Source organism: Amphiprion ocellaris, chromosome 7, assembly GCF_022539595.1.
Source record: "Amphiprion ocellaris isolate individual 3 ecotype Okinawa chromosome 7, ASM2253959v1, whole genome shotgun sequence".
NCBI lineage: Eukaryota > Metazoa > Chordata > Actinopteri > Pomacentridae > Amphiprion > Amphiprion ocellaris.
The window spans coordinates 37,755,061-37,774,628 of record NC_072772.1 but is presented as its reverse complement, the minus strand read 5'-3'; the positions used below and the strand labels follow the sequence as shown (position 1 = coordinate 37,774,628).

At 37.2% G+C, this 19,568-nt stretch overlaps 1 protein-coding gene across 3 annotated transcripts in view; it reads right to left on the bottom strand.

Moving 5' to 3' along the window:
• aamdc (adipogenesis associated, Mth938 domain containing) overlaps positions 1-19,568 on the bottom strand; it is a 26,545-nt gene extending 6,977 nt beyond the window's left edge. The window contains exons 1-3 of one of the 3 annotated variants that reach the window (XM_055012179.1): positions 18,379-18,904; positions 9,591-9,895; positions 4,949-5,020 (exon numbers count right to left, since the gene is read on the bottom strand). In XM_055012179.1, coding sequence (XP_054868154.1) covers positions 4,949-5,020; positions 9,591-9,593 — 75 coding nt within the window. In that variant the 5' untranslated portion in view covers positions 9,594-9,895; positions 18,379-18,904. Of the gene's footprint in view, positions 1-4,948; positions 5,021-9,590; positions 9,896-18,378; positions 18,905-19,282 lie in introns of those variants that run through there. The other 2 variants (XM_055012180.1, XM_023270690.3) reach the window with 2 other exon arrangements.

Genomic DNA, 19,568 nt, shown 5'->3' with positions numbered 1-19,568 from the left:
GAGGGGTTGGGCTCTCTCCTTTTCTGGAGTTGCCCAGGGTGAGAGGCGCCAGGCAGGTGTGGGGATCCTCTGGAGCCCCCGGCTGAGTGCCGCTTTGTTGGAGTTCTCCCCGGAGAATGAGAGGGTCGCCTCTCTGCGACTTCGTGTTGCAGAGGGGAAAACTCTGACTGTTGTTTGTGTTTAAGCACTGAACAGCAGCTCGGAGTATTCAGCCTTCTTGGAGTCTCTGAGTGGTTCCTGGAAGGGGTACTGCCTGGGGACTCCATAGTTCTCCTGGAGGACTTCAGCGCTCACGTGAGCAACGATGGAGAAACCTGGAGGAGATGATTGGGTGGAACGACCCTATCTGAACCCGAGTGGTGTTCTGTTATTGGACTTCTGTTCTAGTCATAGACTGGTCATAACAAACACCATGTTGGAGCATAAGGTTGCTCATAAGTGTACCTGGTACCAGAGCACCTTAGGCCAAAGGTCCATCATGGACGTCATAGTTGTATCATCAGACCTGCAGCCGTATGTCTCGGATACTCAGGTGAAGAGAGGAGCAAAGCTGTCAACTGATCGCCACCTGGTGGTGAGTTGGATCCAATGGAAGGCTGCCGGACAGACCTGGTAAACCCAAACGTGTAGTGAGGGTGAACTGGGAATGTCTGGCGGAGAACCCTGTCTGTGGGGTTTTCAGCTCCCACCTCCAGAAGAGTTTCTCCTGCATCCCGGGGAGGTTGGGGACATGGAATCTGAGTGGTCCATGTTCAAAGCCTCCATTGCAGAAGCAGCTGTTAGGAGCTGTGGCCTGAAGGTCACTGGTGCCTGTCATGGTGGCAACCCAAGAACCCGCTGGTGGACACCAGTGGTGAGGGAAGCCGTCAGGCTGAAGAAGGAGGCCTTTCGGGCTTGGCAGAGCCTGAAGACTTGGGGGAATCTTCGTCCATATCCGTAGCAGAGGTCGCCGAGGTAGTTAAGAAGTTAAGAATACAAAAAGATTAATGTTAGAAATATTCCAGTTAAGACTCTAGAATATCAGGATTTATGTAAATTTACCTCAATAATATGAATGTTCAGGTTAAGATTGTGCAGTGATATTTATTATGTAAGTTTAGCTGATTAAAGTTTATGACTCTGCCCTACAATATTATTTATTTAAATTTACATCATTATTATAATATTTAGGGTCAGACCCTACAGTATTGAGATTAAGAAATCAAATATTCTATAAAATGTAAATACACGGAACTCATTTGGAGATATTTAAGTGAGACTCTACAATATCATTTGACACAAATCTATCTAAATTAAAATTTAAATCATTTTTACTCCAAACATTTACTGGACTGATTTAAATATTAAAATCACTCCTTTCTAATCCTCTGCTGTACGTTCAAACCTGAGGCCTTAAATAGAAACACACAAGTATCTGATTGAAGGAACTTCTGCAGAGTCCTGGTTCCAGAACATGATGATAGAATTATAGACAAACTTTAACAAAAGCTGCCTGAGAGTTTACAGCTTTTTATGTTAGATTTCTTCAGTAATTTAATGAGAGTTATCAGCAAAAATCAAGTGTTCATTTGATGAACTTCATTTCCTAAAACATCCAGAATTGGAGCTCATATCTTTGGCAGCTGTAAAGTTTCTGCTCCTTCAAAGTTCACAACACAATGAATGAATTCCTAAAACACTCTCAATGCTGGAGAGCGTTTTGATGCTGAAGCAGTGACAGTTTTTCTGTTTCTTCTCTGGAGATGCACAATGAGGGACGTCTGCAGAGACTGAGAAAGAGTCTCACCACATCCTGACATGAGGAAAAAGACTTTATTGAAGACTACAATGAGAAAAACTATCAGACAGCAGACGGCTGCATTCAAGGTGAGCTCTGAACATTTGATCTGGAACAGGAATTCAATAACGGCAGCATGAGCTTCATTTCAGTCTGTAGCTGCTGAATTCATGGATGAATCATCTGGCACTAGAGAGGAAGACCATCAAACATCCACGTCAGCTGATGGAGGTCCAAGAGTCTCACCAACAAACAACCTACAGAGTGAAGACCTCAATCTGATTGGACGGCCTCCTATTCAGCCACATGTGTGAACAAATGCCTCTAAGCTGATTTGTTTTCTAAAATAAATCTAGTTTGAGTCCTAATCTATGCCTGTGTGTTTGCTTCTTTACACCGCTGTTAACAGTTTAGGCTGTTAGATTGTTCCAGATAAGACAAGTACAAGATTCTTCAGAGCCGTTCTACCACGAGCCTGACAGGAAGAACTCCAACAGCTACTGAATGTTCCTGTGGTCCCCTCAAGGCTACAGGAGGAGCCCTACGAGGACGAGCCGGTCCACCTGATGGTGGCCAGTCGCTGCGGTTCAAAGCCAACACCGACTACGTGGACTTCTACTGGACCACACGGAGGCCTTCAAACCGGACCAACAAGTTCAGCGACTCCCCGACTCGTGGGTCTGAGGACGCCGCCGAGCCTCGGTCCAGCCGGCCTCCTGTCTGTGGGTGTTTGAGTGCTGAGAGGTTTGTGGATGCATGTGAACGTTCTGTGTTGAAACAGCAGCTTTGGACTCAGTAACGCCGGGAAAAACCAAGAGCTCCTTTATTTGTGACTTCCACTAAAAAACTGATGAAAATAAGTTTGCCAGGGTTCTGACTGATAACAGATTATTAAATAATGAAAATAATCCTTTAAATATTCCTTTGAACAATCCTTTTAGGTCTACATTTCCTTTACGCTGACTTCTTGGTATATGTACAAGTATTTTGAGTGGAATATACCAATAAGCCCGATGTTCAAGGGTTCTTCTGGGAATATACCATTAAACCAACCTTTTAGGTAAATGTTCCAGGATGTTGGGTAGAATATACCATCAGTCAACCTTTTAGGTCTACATTGGAAGATTTTAGAGTAGAATATTACTCCAAACCATCCTTTAGGTCTACATTAAAGTGGAATACTCCTTTACACCAAGATTTTTTTAGTCTACATTGAAGGATTTTAGGTGGAATATTCCGTTGAACGAACTTTTTAAGTTTATGTTCAAGGATGTTGGGTGGAATATACCATCAGACCAACCTCCAAGGTCTACAGTAGTGAATTTTAGGTGGAATATGCCATTAAACTCCCATTTTAGGTCTACATTGGAGGATTTTAGTTGAAATTTTCTTCCAAACTGTCTTTTAGTCTACATTTAAGGATGTTTAGGATAGTATATTCTTCCAAACCAACTTCTCAGGTCTACATTTCAGGTGGAATATTCCTCCATACTAACTTTTTTGGTCTACATTGAAGGATTTCTTCTAAACCACCCTTTGGGGTCTATATTTGAGGTTTTAGGTGGAATATTCCTTTTAACCAGCCCCTCAGGTCTCTTTGAGGATTTTGGATGGAATACTCAGTTAAAGCAACATTTTAGGTGCATGTCCAAGGATTTTTGGTGGAATGTTCCTTTAAGGTGGATGTGTGAGACCTTGTAGGTGGAATACTTGCTGAAACCAACCTTTTAGGTCAACATTCAAAGATTTAAGGTGGAATATTCCTTTAAACCAACCTAAATTTCATGTTTTGATCATTATCAAGTGAGAAACCTCAATCCAGATTCCTCATAATGATGTTTGAGATTTGTGCTGCTGTTATTTGTTTAGTCCAGACTAAATGACAGAAATCCACAACTGTAATTTTATTTCAGGACTCGGTTATTAAATGTCAAAACAATCCATGTGACTCTAAAAACTCAACAGCTTTACAAACTCTAAGATTAAACTCTCCACAAGGATCCAAAATAAGTTGGACTTCTACATGAGAGCTTTGATTATTCTTCATCTAATTCCTGAAAAGTTTGGTCAATAAAAAAGACAAAAACTAATATTTTCAGCTGAACTAAAGACAGACTTTGTGATTTTTCTGCTCACATGTTGTGTTGTTGTAAACTTCCTCTTTCAAATAAATATCCTCCTAACCCCCTAGAAACCAGCATTTGTCCTGTTTTTGTGTTGCTCCTCAGCGACTCTAGACAGCCGGGTCCTAATGTTTTTTGAGCAACACACCATAATATGACATTTTTACAATGATGGTTCTACTATGGAACCAGTTTGACATGTTCAGGTGTTCTTTGTGTAAAAACTCTGAGATTTCAGGTATCAGAAGGTGGTTTTCAACTTTTTTTGTTAACTTTCTGCTTCAACTTTAAACTAAATTTCCTTGACTAACCCAGCCCTCTGGACTTCCAGGAAGCTGTGTTCCTATTGGCTGTCCAGGTGGCTGCTTGGTGTTATCAGGAACACCTGAGCAGTTCAGTGTCTTCCTGCTTTATTTAGCTGCAGACAAACATTTCCTCTGCTTCTTTCCACCACTGAACCGGGTTTGGTTCCGTTGCTTTAGTTTGTTCTTTAGGTGTTTGCTTGCAGCTTCCAGCAGTAAAATCGTCTTTAATGTGTTTCTTGGTGTGTTTTAGGCCTTTGTACTGGATAGTTGTCTTGGTAAATGTGGTTCTTTAGCCACAGTTAGCACATGGTGCTAATGTGTGCAGTGATTAGTGGATTTGGTGCAGCTGAGTTGTGTCTTTATCTTGGCTGTAGTGAGTCTTTAGAGGTTTCTGGTCAGACACATTCTGTATTCTTGTTTGTGAACCAACGTTGGTTGTCCAGAAGGTAAGAGTTCCTGTCCTGATTCTCTGTTCTCAGAGGTTCTCTGGTAGGCTGCAGGAGACTTTAGTGTTTGGGTTGTACTAGTTTGGTTTTTGTATGGTTTCATTTGGACGACTATCTTGAGGCCCCTCCATGTGGTTTAGTGAGGTTTTCTGGAACAGTTCTACATAGCAACCTGCAGCAGAAGAGACTTTGAGAGTTTTTAGGAAGTTCTGGAGAGCAGACTTTAGAGCAGCAGAAACATTTGTCAGCAGTTTGAGCAGGAGAAGGTGAGCTTCAGAGTAGAAATGAGACAGAAACCTTCTTGACCCGTGTGGTGAGGTCCTGTACCAAGAGTTTGAGCAGGTTGTGAAGAGTCTGTAGTTCTTTGGTCTGAAAGCACAAGAAGAGTCGACTCATTAAAGGAGAAAACAGGAGATATTGTTGGTTCTTCTGTCGCTCTGCAGTTTCCTTAGACTGAATATCAAGTTTATATTTTAAATGATTTCCCATGTGAGCCCAAGAAGACTTCAATAAACTCCCTCCATCCCCTGGACACAACACATTTTATTATGATGTTAAATCTTTTTTTTTATAAATATGTTTCTGAGTTTTAATCATAGTTTTAGCAGTTTTTTTCTCTTTGCTTGTTTAGTTTTGTCATCTGTGTGAAAGGTGCTAAACAAATAAAGCTGAATTGATAAACTGAATAATTGACTAACTCATGATTGTGACAACAGAAGTATTTTCATTGTGATTTAAGGGTTTGTTTCATTTTAAAGGTTGGGGTTAAAATCTTGACAGAAAAAAAGAATAAAGAAATAAATTACATTAAAAAAAAAGCAATTAAGTCAAAGGAAAAAAGCATTTAATACAACAAAACTTTTAAAAAGAAAATTAAACATTAAATACAATTAAATTATATTAAACAGACAAAATATTTAATTAGATAATTAAACAGAAGATACAAAACATGTAATTATGAAATTAAGCAACATTTTTAAAACAAAAATATTAAACATTAAAGATGAAATTTTATTTTAATTTTAGATAATTAAACATTTAAAAAATACAATTAAACAAGAAGAATATTAAACATTTAAAAAATACAAAACATTTAATTAGATTATTAAACCTTTAAAAAGACAAAAGATTTAATTAAAAAATTTAATGTTTAATTAGTAAATGAAATATTTAAGACAAAACTTTAAATAGGAATTAAACAGAAAATACAATGAAGCATTTAAAAAGAAAATTAAACATTTAAAGGTGGTAAAGCATTTAAAAAGAAAAACCTTAAAGATTTAATCAAAAAATTAAACATTGGGAAAGAAAAGGAAATTTTTCAAACAAGCAGATAAAACATTTGAAAAAACAACAAACATTAAAAAGACAAAATATTTGGAAATCAAATCAGACATTAGAAAAGAATAAAAGGTGAGAAAAGAGCAAAACTAAACATTTAAGAAGAATCAAACTAAAGACAAAACATTTGAAAAGACACCAGTTAAACTTTAGAAGATCAAATTAAACAGAAGAGACAATAAAACGATGAAAAAGAGCAAAAACAGATTAAGGTTTTAAAGTGTTTTCTAGTCTGAAAGAAAACATCAAGTTGTTTCTTCAAACATTTCCTCTTTCTATGTTCTTGGTTTGATTGTGGACAGATTTACTAAGAATTCATTTCAGAAAACTGCTTTCCAGATAAAGTCTAATAGTAGTTGAAGGCATTGATCAAACTAATGTTACCTTCTGATCTCCACAAACTTTACTGTTCAGTGAAGAGAATCAAAGTTTGTTGAGGATTTCTAAAAAACCCACAGATGAATGTCTGAGAAGAACTCAGATGGATGATCTAAATGTGAAATCAAGCCTCATGGTCACAAGTTTTAAGGCTTCTGTTAACCAGAAAGTTCAAACTAACAGAGAAGTACTGAGAAACTTTTAAGATTTCAGTCCTCAGAGTGTCTGAAGGTTCAAACTAACAGAGAACTACTCAAGAACTTAGAAGATATCAGTCCTCAGACTGTCTGAAGGTTCAAACTAACAGAGAACTACTGTGGGACTTAGAAAATTTCAGTCCTCAGACTGTCTGAAGGTTCAAACTAGCAGAGAAATACTCAGGAACTTAGAAGATATCAGTCCTCAGACTGTCTGAAGGTTCAAACTAACAGAGAACTACTCAGGAACTTAGAAGATATCAGTCCTTGGACTGTCTGAAAGTTCAATCCAACAGAGAACTACTGTGGAACTTAGAAAATTTCAGCCCTCAGACTGTGTGAAAGCTCAGGTCCTGAGGACTCGGGAGGTCTGGAGGCTTGGAAAGTCTTGGAACTGAGGGTTCCACCCTCCAGCACAAAGGCTGAAGTCCAGCCTCCTGAGAAAAACGGTCGAGTTGAGACAGGAGTTAAAAAAAAAAATTCGAAACTGACAAAAAATAGATGATAAATGCGCAAAAAAAAGAAGAATTGGTATCTGAGCAAATAGCTCAGGGGAAAGAAGACAGACTACCAAGTGGAAGGTCGCAGGTTCAAGACCCGCCACTGGCTCTTTTCTTTCTTTGTCTTTGTCAGGATTTTGAGAAAATTTAAGAAGTGTCTGGTCTTGAACCAGCGACCTGCAGCTCCATAGGCAAATCCTTAACTCACTGAGCTACAGATCAGATGAAAAGAAATAAATTCGTCGTCCCTTTGGCATCGCAGTTTCCAAGTGACCTCACGGGCGGAGCCAAGGCGGAGTCTGGGTGGAGTCAGGGCGGAGAGTAGGCGGGGAGGTGGGTGGTGGCCTCCCCCCTCTACTCCCCCACCTCCCCCCACCACCCACCACACCTTCCCCCGCCCCACGAGTTCTTCGAGTCTCCACAGGTTTTCCCGAGTTTCTGGAGTTTCCACCAGGTCTGAGGCAGAACAAGTTGTCATGAAGAGGTGTTGAAGTCGGCCAGGATGGACTGACTTTTTACAGCGACGAGAAGGAAGACGACTAGAAGAGCAGGTCTTTAACCACCATCCATAAAATCCATGGAGTCGCTCCAGAGAAATGAAGGAAGATCAACTTTTATCAACCTCCATCCAGATGTTCAACTTGATATCTTTGACATTTTTAGCACCACAAACCTTTAGTATCACACTTTATTATCATTTATTAGGACTTTAATGGAATCCACCAGCAGATTTAGTTTTTGTTGACAAACTTTATTCTTGTCGTCGTGGGACTGCAGTATTTAAAACTCTTCCTTCTATTTGACCTCATGTTTATTAGTTTTATTGGAGAAAGTTTGAATTGTCGATTAGTCTCTTAAAAACTAAATAATAAATTGGATTAGTCAAGAGCTTTAAATTTCTTACTTTGTCATATTTTAAATATGACAATATAAAAATAAAGTGTCGAGACAATTTGACCTGTAACTGGCGTTATATAAATAAAATTGAATTCAAATTGTATGTATCTTGTAATGTTGGAGTAATTCAGCCATATATGTTGGAAAACACATTTTATTTGTCCATTAATCTGTTGATTGTTTTCTCCACTAATTCATTTCTTGTTATGGTTTATAAAATGTCAAACCCAAATATATTCAGTTTACTGTCTCAAAAACCAAAAAGATTTACATTCATGATGCAGGAATCAGGCAGTTTTTCACTTTTTATCTTAGTTTAGTCAGAAAGATAGTTGATAATGTGTGACTTGTTGCAGCTTGTGAGCCGTAAAAGGTTTTAATCTTTGGGGCTGAGTGTCAGAAAACATTTAGAAACCAACATCAACAAAACACTCAACAAAGATTTGAACATCATTAAAGGGAAATCCAACTTTTGCATGACAATGTCTAATTAAAGGACATTTATTTCCAACATAAATGTGTGATATTCATCCTCTGGAGCTTTCTCTTCACATCGTCTTCCACCTGGACTGGTTTGGTCGGGATCAAGTGCAACAAACATTTGAAAAACTGCACTTTAACATCAATGAATGACACTGAAGTTTAATCTCTACATAAATGAGACTGAGTCTGGATGTGCTGCTCTGTCATTAACTCCTAAGTTTAGGGAAAGTTCAAACAAAAGAGGACAGTTTAGATAACACTTGAGAATGAGCTTATTTTGAAGAAACATCTCAGACTTTCTGAGCTTCAGCACCTCTAGCAAGATATTTTAACAACAAGCAACTCAAGAGATCCAGAAGTTGGAGAGAGTTAGCTTTAGCTGAGCCAAAGAACATGTGGGACGCTAACCTAGCAAACATTTCAGACTTTTCTCTGTGAATTCTGAGAAATAATTTCCTATTTAATGACAGAGCTACACATCTTAACTCAGTCTCATTAAAACAGACTCTAATTCAGTGTCATCCATCCATATTAAAGTGCAGTTACCCAAAATGTTTGTTGCATGAGCTCCAACAAAACCTGTCCAGGTAGAAGGACACTTTGACAAACAGGAAGTGGAAGATTCCAAGCAGATTTATAGAAGGGGGAACCGGACTGTACTAAGTGTGGTTGAGTATAGAGGGGTGTTTTGTGGGTTTTTAAGGCTGATAATGATTATTAGTGAAACATTTGGAGTAGATATTCATTTGCAGTAAATGAAAGTATTTAAAATCTTGGAGTTAAACTTAGAAGAACACAAACTCTAACAGAAAACTTTGTTGATACGTTTTTGTTTTGTTTACAGATGTTAAGTTAAAGGAGTTTTATTCGTGATGTATAACCAATCAAATCACTCCAGAAGACAGAGCGACCGCAGGTAGATAAAGGTTCAGAGCCAAAGTAGCACCATTTTTAAATGTATTTATTACTGTAAATCAGTAAAAAATTAAATACTGATAATCAGTAAATCAGTCAGCCCACAATTACTACAATTCTACAATGTATGTCTCTTTCCTTTGACTTGTTATTTGTACAATCTACGATGTATATGATGGCGTTTTTTCATCCCAAAGGCTCTACTATGATGTTTTCTAAGAGACATACCATGCTACTCTGGTTGTTCTGGCTCTGGGCCGCTGCACTCCTCCTCTGTTGTTTTCTGGATTGTACTCAGCTGCATGCCTTCGTCCATCCGGCCTCCGTTGACTCGTCCCGCCTGCCGTCTCTGGAGCTGAAGCTGGATTGGAACAGACCAAAGTACAGTCCAATCACGATGCCAGCTGCCTCTCAAAAGGCTCCTTCATCTGGCAGGTGGCAGCACTTCTTCTGAGGGGAAGCTGAGCTGGTCCAGCAGAACTTTGGAGATGTGTTCCAGTGGTTGGTGGATGTGTGGGAAGATAGAGAGGGACCTTTGAATTGTTCACAAAGGAAAACAGGGAACCCATTGGTAGCTTTAGTTTAGGGTGCTACTGCGGTGAGTTTTTGGGTTTTAAGAGGTGAACAGGAAGAGTTTTTTTTTCATATTGATTATCTTTTACTTTGTTCCTGGTTGGAATGCCCATCAATGTCAACGTGAAGTTCACTTTTAGTTCTGTTTATTTTTATTTAACTAACACCCATTTGTTTTTAACCCCCTCACATGTTGTGTTGTTGTAAACTTTTTCAAATAAATACTCGTCTAACCCTCTGGAAACCAGCGTTTGGACTGTTTTTGTGTTGCTCCTCACCTACTTCAGACAGCGGGGACAAAACAACGTTGTGTGGACCAACGGCTAAACTATGACGTTATTTCCACATTTTGGACGACATAGTAAACTATGACCTTTTTTTACACATTTTGGACGACATACTAAACTATGATGTTTTAGTGACATTTTGGACGAGACACTAAACTATGAAGTTTTTTCCATATTTTGGACGACATACTAAACTATGAGGTTTTAATAATATTTGCAATGACAAAGAATATTTTTTTTGCTCTTTTTGTTCCCAAAGCTGGAATCGAACCTGCATCTCCAATGTAGTTCTGTTTAGGAGTCACCCTCTTAACCAGTTGAGCTACCTGGACAGCTTTTTTTCAGCTCTTGGACGACATAATAAACTATGACTTTTGTAAAAATATTTTGGACAACATACTCTGACGAAAAAAAAAAGCGATTTTTCAACATGTTGTAAAAACGTGCCATATGATGAAATAATGTAAAGGAGGCCGTGAAAAACACTCCAGACAGGTTTTCTTTGAAAAAAAAAATCATGAATTTTGGCGCCAAAAAATGCCTTACTATACTATGTCAAAAAAAAATGCGATTTTTCAAACATGTCTTAAAAACGTGCCATATGAAGAAATAATATAAAGGAGGCCGTGAAAAACACTCCAGAAATGTTTTCTTTGAAAAAAAAATCATCATGAATTTTGTCGCAAAAAAACGCCTTACTATAGTATGTCGAAAAGAAAATGCGATTTTTTTAAATATGTTGTAAAAACGTGCCATATGAAGAAATAATATAAAGGAGGCCGTGAAAAACACTCCAGAAAGGTTTTCTTTGAATAAAAAATCATCATGAATTTTGGCGCAAAAAACGCCTTACTATAGTATGTCAAAAAAAAATGCGATTTTTCAAACATGTCTTAAAAACGTGCCATATGATGAAATAATGTAAAGGAGGCCGTGAAAAACCCTCCAGAAAGGTTTTCTTTGAAAAAAAAATCATCATGAATTTTGGCGCCAAAAAACGTCTTACTATACTATGTCGAAAAAAACCGCAATTTTCAAACATGTTGTAAAAACGTGCCACATGATGAAATGATGTAAAGGAGGGCGTGAAAAACACTCCAGAAAGGTTTTCTTTGGAAAAAAAAAATCATAATATATTTTGGCGCAAAAAAACGCCTTACTATACTGTGTCGAAAAAACCCGCAATTTTCAAACATGTTGTAAAAATGTGCCATATGATGAAATAATGTAAAGGAGGCTGTGAAAAACACTCCAGAAAGGTTTTCTTTGGAAAAAAAAATCATGAATTTTGGCGCAAAAAAATGCCTTACTATACTATGTCAAAAAAAAAATAAAATTTTTCAAGGTTGTAAAGACGTGCCATATGATGAAATAATGTAAAGGAGGCCGTGAAAAACACTCCAGAAAAGTTTTCTTTGGAAAAAAAATCATCATGAATTTTGGCGCAAAAGAACGCCTTCCTATACGATGTCGAAAAAAATGCGATTTTTCAAACATGTAAAAACGTGCCATATGATGAAATAATGTAAAGGAGGCTGTGAAAAACACTCCAAAAATGTTTTCTTTGAAAAAAAAAAATCAGCATGAATTTTGGTGGTAGGTCTCATATGTCGAAAAAAAAAATGTGATTTTTCAACATGTTTAAAAATGTGCCATATGATGAAATAATGTAAAGGAGGCCGTGAAAAACTCCAGAAAGGTTTTCTTTGGAAAAAACACCATGAATTTTGGCGCAAAAGAACGCCTTACTATACTATGTCGAAAAAAACGCAATTTTTCAAACATGTTGTAAAGACGTGCCATATGATGAAATAATGTAAAGGAGGCTGTGAAAAACACTCCAGAAAGGTTTTCTTTGGAAAAAAAATCATCATGAATTTTGGCGCCAAAAAACGTCTTACCATAGTATGTCGAAAAAAATATGCGATTTTTCAACATGTTTAAAAATGTGCCATATGATGAAATAATGTAAAGGAGGCCGTGAAAAACTCCAGAAGGTTTTCTTTGAAAAAAAAAACAGGATGAATTTTGGCGCAAAAGAACGCCTTACTATACTATGTCGAAAAAAAATGTGATTTTTCAAACATGTTTTAAAAACATGCCATATGACAAAATAATGTAAAGGAGGCCGTGACAAACACTCCAGAAAGGTTTTCTTTGAAAAAAAAATCATTATGAATTTTGGCGCAAAAAAACATCTTACTACACTATGTCGAAAAAAAATGCAGTTTTAAAACATGTTGTAAAAACGTGCCATATGATGAAATAATGTAAAGGAGGCCATGAAAAACACTCCAGAAAGGTTTTCTTTGAAAAAAAAATCATCATGAATTTTGGCACCAAAAAATGCCTTACTATACTATGTCAAAAAAAATGCGATTTTTCAAACGTCTTAAAAACGTGCCATATGATGAAATAATGTACAGGAGGCCGTGAAAAACACTCCAGAAAGGTTTTCTTTGAAAAAAAAATCATCATGAATTTTGGCACAAAATAACGCCTTATTATATTATGTCGAAAAAAAATGCGATTTTTATAACATGTTGTAAAAATGTGCCATATGATGAAATAATGTAAAGGAGGCCGTGAAAAACACTCCAGAAAGGTTTTCTTTGAAAAAAAAAATTCATGAATTTTGGCGCAAAAAAAATGCCTTACTGTACTATGTCAAAAAAAAAACAATTTTTCAGCGTTGTAAAGACGTGCCATATGATGAAATAATGTAAAGGAGGCCGTGAAAAACACTCCAGAAAGGTTTTCTTTGAAAAAAAAATCATGAATTTTGGCGCCAAAAAATGTCTTACTATACTATGTCGAAAAAAAATGCGATTTTTCAAACATGTCTTAAAAACTTGCCATATGATGAAATAATGTACAGGAGGCCGTGAAAAACCCTCCAGAAAGGTTTTCTTTGGAAAAAAAATCATCATGAATTTTGGCGCAAAAAAACGCCTTACCATAGTATGTCGAAAAAAATATGCGATTTTTCAACATGTTTAAAAATGTGCCATATGATGAAATAATGTAAAGGAGGCCGTGAAAAACTCCAGAAGGTTTTCTTTGAAAAAAAAAACAGGATGAATTTTGGCGCAAAAGAACGCCTTACTATACTATGTCGAAAAAAAATGTGATTTTTCAAACATGTTTTAAAAACATGCCATATGACAAAATAATGTAAAGGAGGCCGTGACAAACACTCCAGAAAGGTTTTCTTTGAAAAAAAAATCATTATGAATTTTGGCGCAAAAAAACATCTTACTACACTATGTCGAAAAAAAATGCAGTTTTAAAACATGTTGTAAAAACGTGCCATATGATGAAATAATGTAAAGGAGGCCATGAAAAACACTCCAGAAAGGTTTTCTTTGAAAAAAAAATCATCATGAATTTTGGCACCAAAAAATGCCTTACTATACTATGTCAAAAAAAATGCGATTTTTCAAACGTCTTAAAAACGTGCCATATGATGAAATAATGTACAGGAGGCCGTGAAAAACACTCCAGAAAGGTTTTCTTTGAAAAAAAAATCATCATGAATTTTGGCACAAAATAACGCCTTATTATATTATGTCGAAAAAAAATGCGATTTTTATAACATGTTGTAAAAATGTGCCATATGATGAAATAATGTAAAGGAGGCCGTGAAAAACACTCCAGAAAGGTTTTCTTTGAAAAAAAAATCATCATGAATTTTGGCGCCAAAAAACGCCTTACTATACTATGTCGTTTTTTGGACAACATGCTATACTATGACGTTTTTAGAGTGACATGCTATACTATGACGTTTTTTGCACGACATGCTATAGTATGACGTTTTTAGAGAGACATGCTATAATATGACATTTTTTGCATGACATGCTATACTATGACGTTTTTTGGATGACATGCTATACTATGACATTTTTAGAGCGACATACTATACAATGACGTTTATTGAGCGACATGCTATACTATGACATTTTCAGAGCGACATGCTGCTCACAGGCTGCTGCTCCTCACATTCTTCACATTTATAGTCCATATTTAAAAGTTCAGCAGACAGGTGCTCTGCTTTGGCGTGTGACGATGTCGTCGGTGATGTGGAGAGTGAAGTTTCCGTTTCAACCACAGCGTGCTTTAGGGCAGCCGGGTCGGACTTGATGTTTGAAATACTGACCGACAGCTCAGATTTAACTGTCTGTAGTTCCGTTTTGATGGATGTTAAACTTTCACTCAAAGCCGCCAGGAGCTGGGTCTTTAAAATAACTGCCGTCTCGTTACAGAGTGAAAGTAGCAGTTCCTCCTTAAGGTCAGAGATTGCAGCATCTGAGGGCCTCTTCAAAAGAAGACGTAGTTGATGAAGGTGTTCTGGAGCAGGACCAGAAAGACCATGACCAAGCAGCCTTGAGATCTTAGGAAGCGTCTCCCTCAGGTGGGTGTCAACGGTGTTCACGGTCAGGTCTGTGGTAATCCCGTCAAAAAACAAAACAGAAAAAAATGATGTATAACATGTCGTGCAAAAAAGGTCATAGTAGAGCACGTCGCTCTAAAAACTTCAAAATATAGTATGTCGCTCAAAAAACATCATCGTATAGCATGTCGCCCAAAAAACATCATAGTATAGCATGTCACTCAAAAAAGGTCATAGTATAGCATGTCGCCCAAAAAACGTCATAGTATAGCAAGTCGCTCTAAAAATGTCATAGTATAGTTTGTCGCTCTAAAAACGTCATAGTATAGCATGTCGCTCTAAAAACGTCATAGTATAGCATGTCGTCCAAAAAACGTCATAGTATAGCATGTCGTGCAAAAAATGTCATAGTATAGCATGTCTCTCTAAAAACGTCATAGTTTAGTATGTCGCTCTAAAAACTTCATAGTTTAGCATGTCGCTCTAAAAACGTCATAGTATAGCATGTCGTCCAAAAAATGTCATAGTATAGCATGTTGTCCAAAAAACACCATAGTATAGCATGTCGCTCTAAAAACTTCATAGTTTAGCATGTCGCTCTAAAAACGTCATAGTATAGCATGTCGTCCAAAAAATGTCATAGTATAGCATGTTGCTCAAAAATCGTCATACTATACCATGTCATCCAAAAAAGGTCATACTATAGCATGTCGTCCAAAAAAGTCATAGTATAGCATGTCGCTCTGAAAACGTCATAGTATAGCATGTCGCTCTGAAAACGTCATAGTATAGCATGTCGCTCAATAAACGTCATTGTATAGTATGTCACTCTAAAAATGTCATAGTATAGCATGTCACTCTAAAAACGTCATAGTATAGCATGTCGTCCAAAAAATGCCATAGTATAGCATGTCATGCAAAAAATGTCATAGTATAGCATGTCTCTCTAAAAACGTCATACTATAGCATGTCGTCCAAAAAACGTCATAGTATAGCATGTCGCTCAATAAACGTCATAGTATAGTATGTAGCTCTAAAAATGTCACAGTATAGCATGTCGCTCTAAAAATGTCACAGTATAGCATGTCGCTCTAAAAACGTCATAGTATAGCATGTCATCCAAAAAAACGTCATAGTATAGTATGTAGCTCTAAAAATGTCATAGTATAGCATGTCGTCCAAAAAACGTCATAGTATAGCATGTTGCTTTAAAAACGTCACAGTATAGCATGTCATTTCCTGAAAAGTCTATGAAGGAAAAGCAGCTTTTTATCCTGAAAGATCAGAATCAGCTCCAACATCTGCATCTGACAGCATCAAGTCAACCAGAAAGAAAAGAAAAAAGAAAATGGCTTCTTTCTGATCACATCTGTTCCGCTGCTCACAGTCTGCTGCTGCTCACATTCTTCACATTTATAGTCCATTTTTAAAAGTTCAGCAGACAGGTGCTCTGCTTTGGAGTGTGACGATGTCGTCGGTGATGTGGAGAGTGAAGTTTCCGTTTCACCCACAGCGTGCTTTAGGGCAGCCGGGTCGGACTTGATGTTTGAAATTATTTTCTCAGGTTTTCTCTGCTATTTATATTTTATGATCTGTGATTATTTCATTATTTCATTATTGTAAAATAAAGTTTGAGGCATAAAGACTCATTTAGTTATTTTACTCCTGAAATCTTTGACGTAGCAGAACTAAACTTCCATTTTCCTTCTTGTACTTCTGATACTAGAACTAAACGTATCTTCAACATGGATCATGTGGTTTTAATGAATCAGCAGCAATACCACAACAACAAACAACAACATGAAACATGAAACTAATGTGGGGGCTGCACAGTGGCGTAGTGGTTAGCACTTTCGCCTTGCAGCGAGAAGATCCCTGGTTCGCGTCCCGGCTTTCCCGGGATCTTTCTGCATGGAGTTTGCATGTTCTCCCTGTGCATGCGTGGGTTTTCTCCGGGTACTCCGGCTTCCTCCCACAGTCCAAAAATATGCTGAGGTTAATTGATTATTCTAAATTGCCCGTAGGTGTGAATGTGAGACTGCTTGTTTGTCTGTATATGTAGCCCTGCGACAGACTGGCGACCTGTCTAGGGTGTCCCCTGCCTTCGCCCGAGTCAGCTGGGATAGACTCCAGCCCCCCCCCGCGACCCTAATGAGGATTAAGCGGTGTATAGATAATGGATGGATGGATGAAACTAATGTCATGTAAAACTATCAGAGTCTGTTTCAGTGTCAAATTAAGGCTGATTACTGACAACCAGAAAATTAACGTTACTGTTTTAATCACATTTAAGTTTCCTGAAGTTACATTAACGTCAACCAGCCACAGTTTTATGAACTTAATGAACCACATTACAGGAACACAACACACTTCAGCTGCTGACAGGAAACAACACAAACATTGTTAACTTGATGCTACATTTAGCTGCTAATCAGGACTGGTCAGCTAGCTCAGTTAGCATCGCTAATTCACATTAAAGCTAATATTCACTGGATGCTAACTCTCTTCTCTGATCAACACACACAAATAAACTCCACCAACTCCTGGAGTTCACTGCTCACATTATATCTGACTCTGAAGTTGAACATAAAGTTCATTAAAACCAGCACCGATCAGTAAATTATTATTTATTACCGACCAGCTGTCGGAGTCCTTCAGTGACTGTTGGTCCAATCAGCCGAAGGACTGAATTACTGAACTGAAAACTGATTAAAACAAGACAATGGACAGTAAAACTGTCTGTGGAAAATGTGCTGCTGCTCCACGATAAATACCAACAAACTAAAACAAACTTGGTGGAAGTGTTGCTTTTAGAGATTTTTTAATAAACAGCAAATATGAGGCTTTTATTTTTCTGGAAGTAAAAGGAAACGCTGCTTAGCCGTAGTTTCGCTAACGTAACTTTAGTTGCACTTTCACCATGTTCTAACTGATAGATCATTTTTTAAATATTAAAATAGCTGCACTTCCTTTGTATATTTGGTCGTTTCTTATGCTGCTGCTGTTTCATTGCAATTATATTTTAATAATATCACTTTAAATACAGATAACAGATAAAAAAACTGGCTCTGAAATACTCAATGAACTCATACGTCATCTAGTGTTAAACTGAATAAGAATTCTTAATAATATAAAATGTAACTGACTGAGCTGTATTAATTAAATCGAGATATTTCAAATTGAAAGAAACACAACATTGACTGAAAGATTTCAGTCAATTAAACTTAAACTCATTTACCTTAGAAAACCATCCTTTAATTTCTTAGCTTAAAATGCCCTACATTTTTAAAAAAATATAGCTGCAAAGTAAAAGTTTCACACTAAAGATGAATCACTGATGAACATTTAATTGCTCAGCAGATATTTAGGACTACTGACAACACTGAACCTTAACCTTACTGTTTTAATCACATTTAGGTTTACTAAACATTACATTAATGTGAACCAGCATCTCCATGAACAGTTTTATTAACTAAATGCACCGCATTACAGTAACACAACACACTTCAGCTGTTTACATGAAACTCAACACATTAGCTTGATGCTACGTTAGCTTTAATCAGGCTAGGACTGAACAGCTAGCTCGGTTAGCATCGCTAACATTAAAACTAATATTTACCGGATGCTAACTTTCTTCTCTGGTCAACATACACAGAAATAAACTCCACCAACATCTGGACTGCATGGCACACATTATATCTGACACCACAGCTGCATATAAAGTGCATTAAAAGCGGCACCGACACGAAAATAAACATTTACTTACCGAACTATCAGAGTCCTTTCAGTGTCTGCTGGTAGAATCAGCCGAAGGCAGAAAACTGGTTAAAAAAGCCAACGGGCAGGAAAACTGTCTGTGGAAAATGTTCTGCTGCTGCACCGATAAATAAACCAACAGTTATTATATCAGAATTAATCCAAAGGAGGAGAACAGAGTCTCTGCTGCCTCCTCCATAGGACCTGTCAATCATTCCAGACCAGGCTGTCAATCAAGTAGTCCCGCCTCCTGGCTTCGCAAAACTTTAACGTTCTATAAAAAAAATCAACATTGATTTATTTTAAGATCGGCCACCTGATCTCTCATTTTGACCACGAAAACTAACGAAAAAAAATGTATGTACAGTTTATGCAACGTACTCTGTTTGGCCCCACACTTGCTGATGACCCCTTCCGGTCTCAGAAAATGAAAAAACTGACCTTTTTTCGTTTCTGTCTCTTACTGATTTTACTTTTTTGTTATTCTAAATATAAAATGAAAATCAAAGCATTTTTAAAATTTCATATATCCCTTTTTGACCATGAAAAGGAAAAACACCTTGTATTTCAATTTTAGTATTTTAAAACAAAAATCAAATAGCCACTCGTTTTTTGTTTTTCAATACCCGTTTCAGAACGGAAAATCCAATTGCCAAAATATACACGGACCCTCCTGACGCTCCTCACATAACTCCATATAAACTAATCCAGATATAGACAGGACTCCTCACACAACTCCAATTGTGTTTATTAAACCTTATGATATAAGAACATAAAGAAGAAGAAACTTCTGGATGTTTAAATGATGTGAATAATAAAGCTCTCTGGGTGTTTACCTATAAACTGGTCTAAATGTGTTTATTATTATTAATAATAACAACAATAATAATAATAATAATAATAAAGTTGTTTACCTGTAAACTGGTCACAGCTCCGTTGTTCGGCTCGGCGGGACTGGTTCCGGTTCCGGTTGGTTCCGGTTCCGGTTGACTAATGCTAGTTAGCTTTCGCTAACCAGCTAAAGTTTGAAAGCAGCTAAAGTTTTCTTCCCTCTATGGTCTGAACAGGATCTAACTAACTATCTGTGACGGTGTGATACTAGTTAGACGGTTTAACTCGTTAGTTTAACCCGTTAATTAGTTTAACTCGTTATTTATTAATTTTATTTCGCTGCTTGAAGCTAACAGGATGGAACCTTCT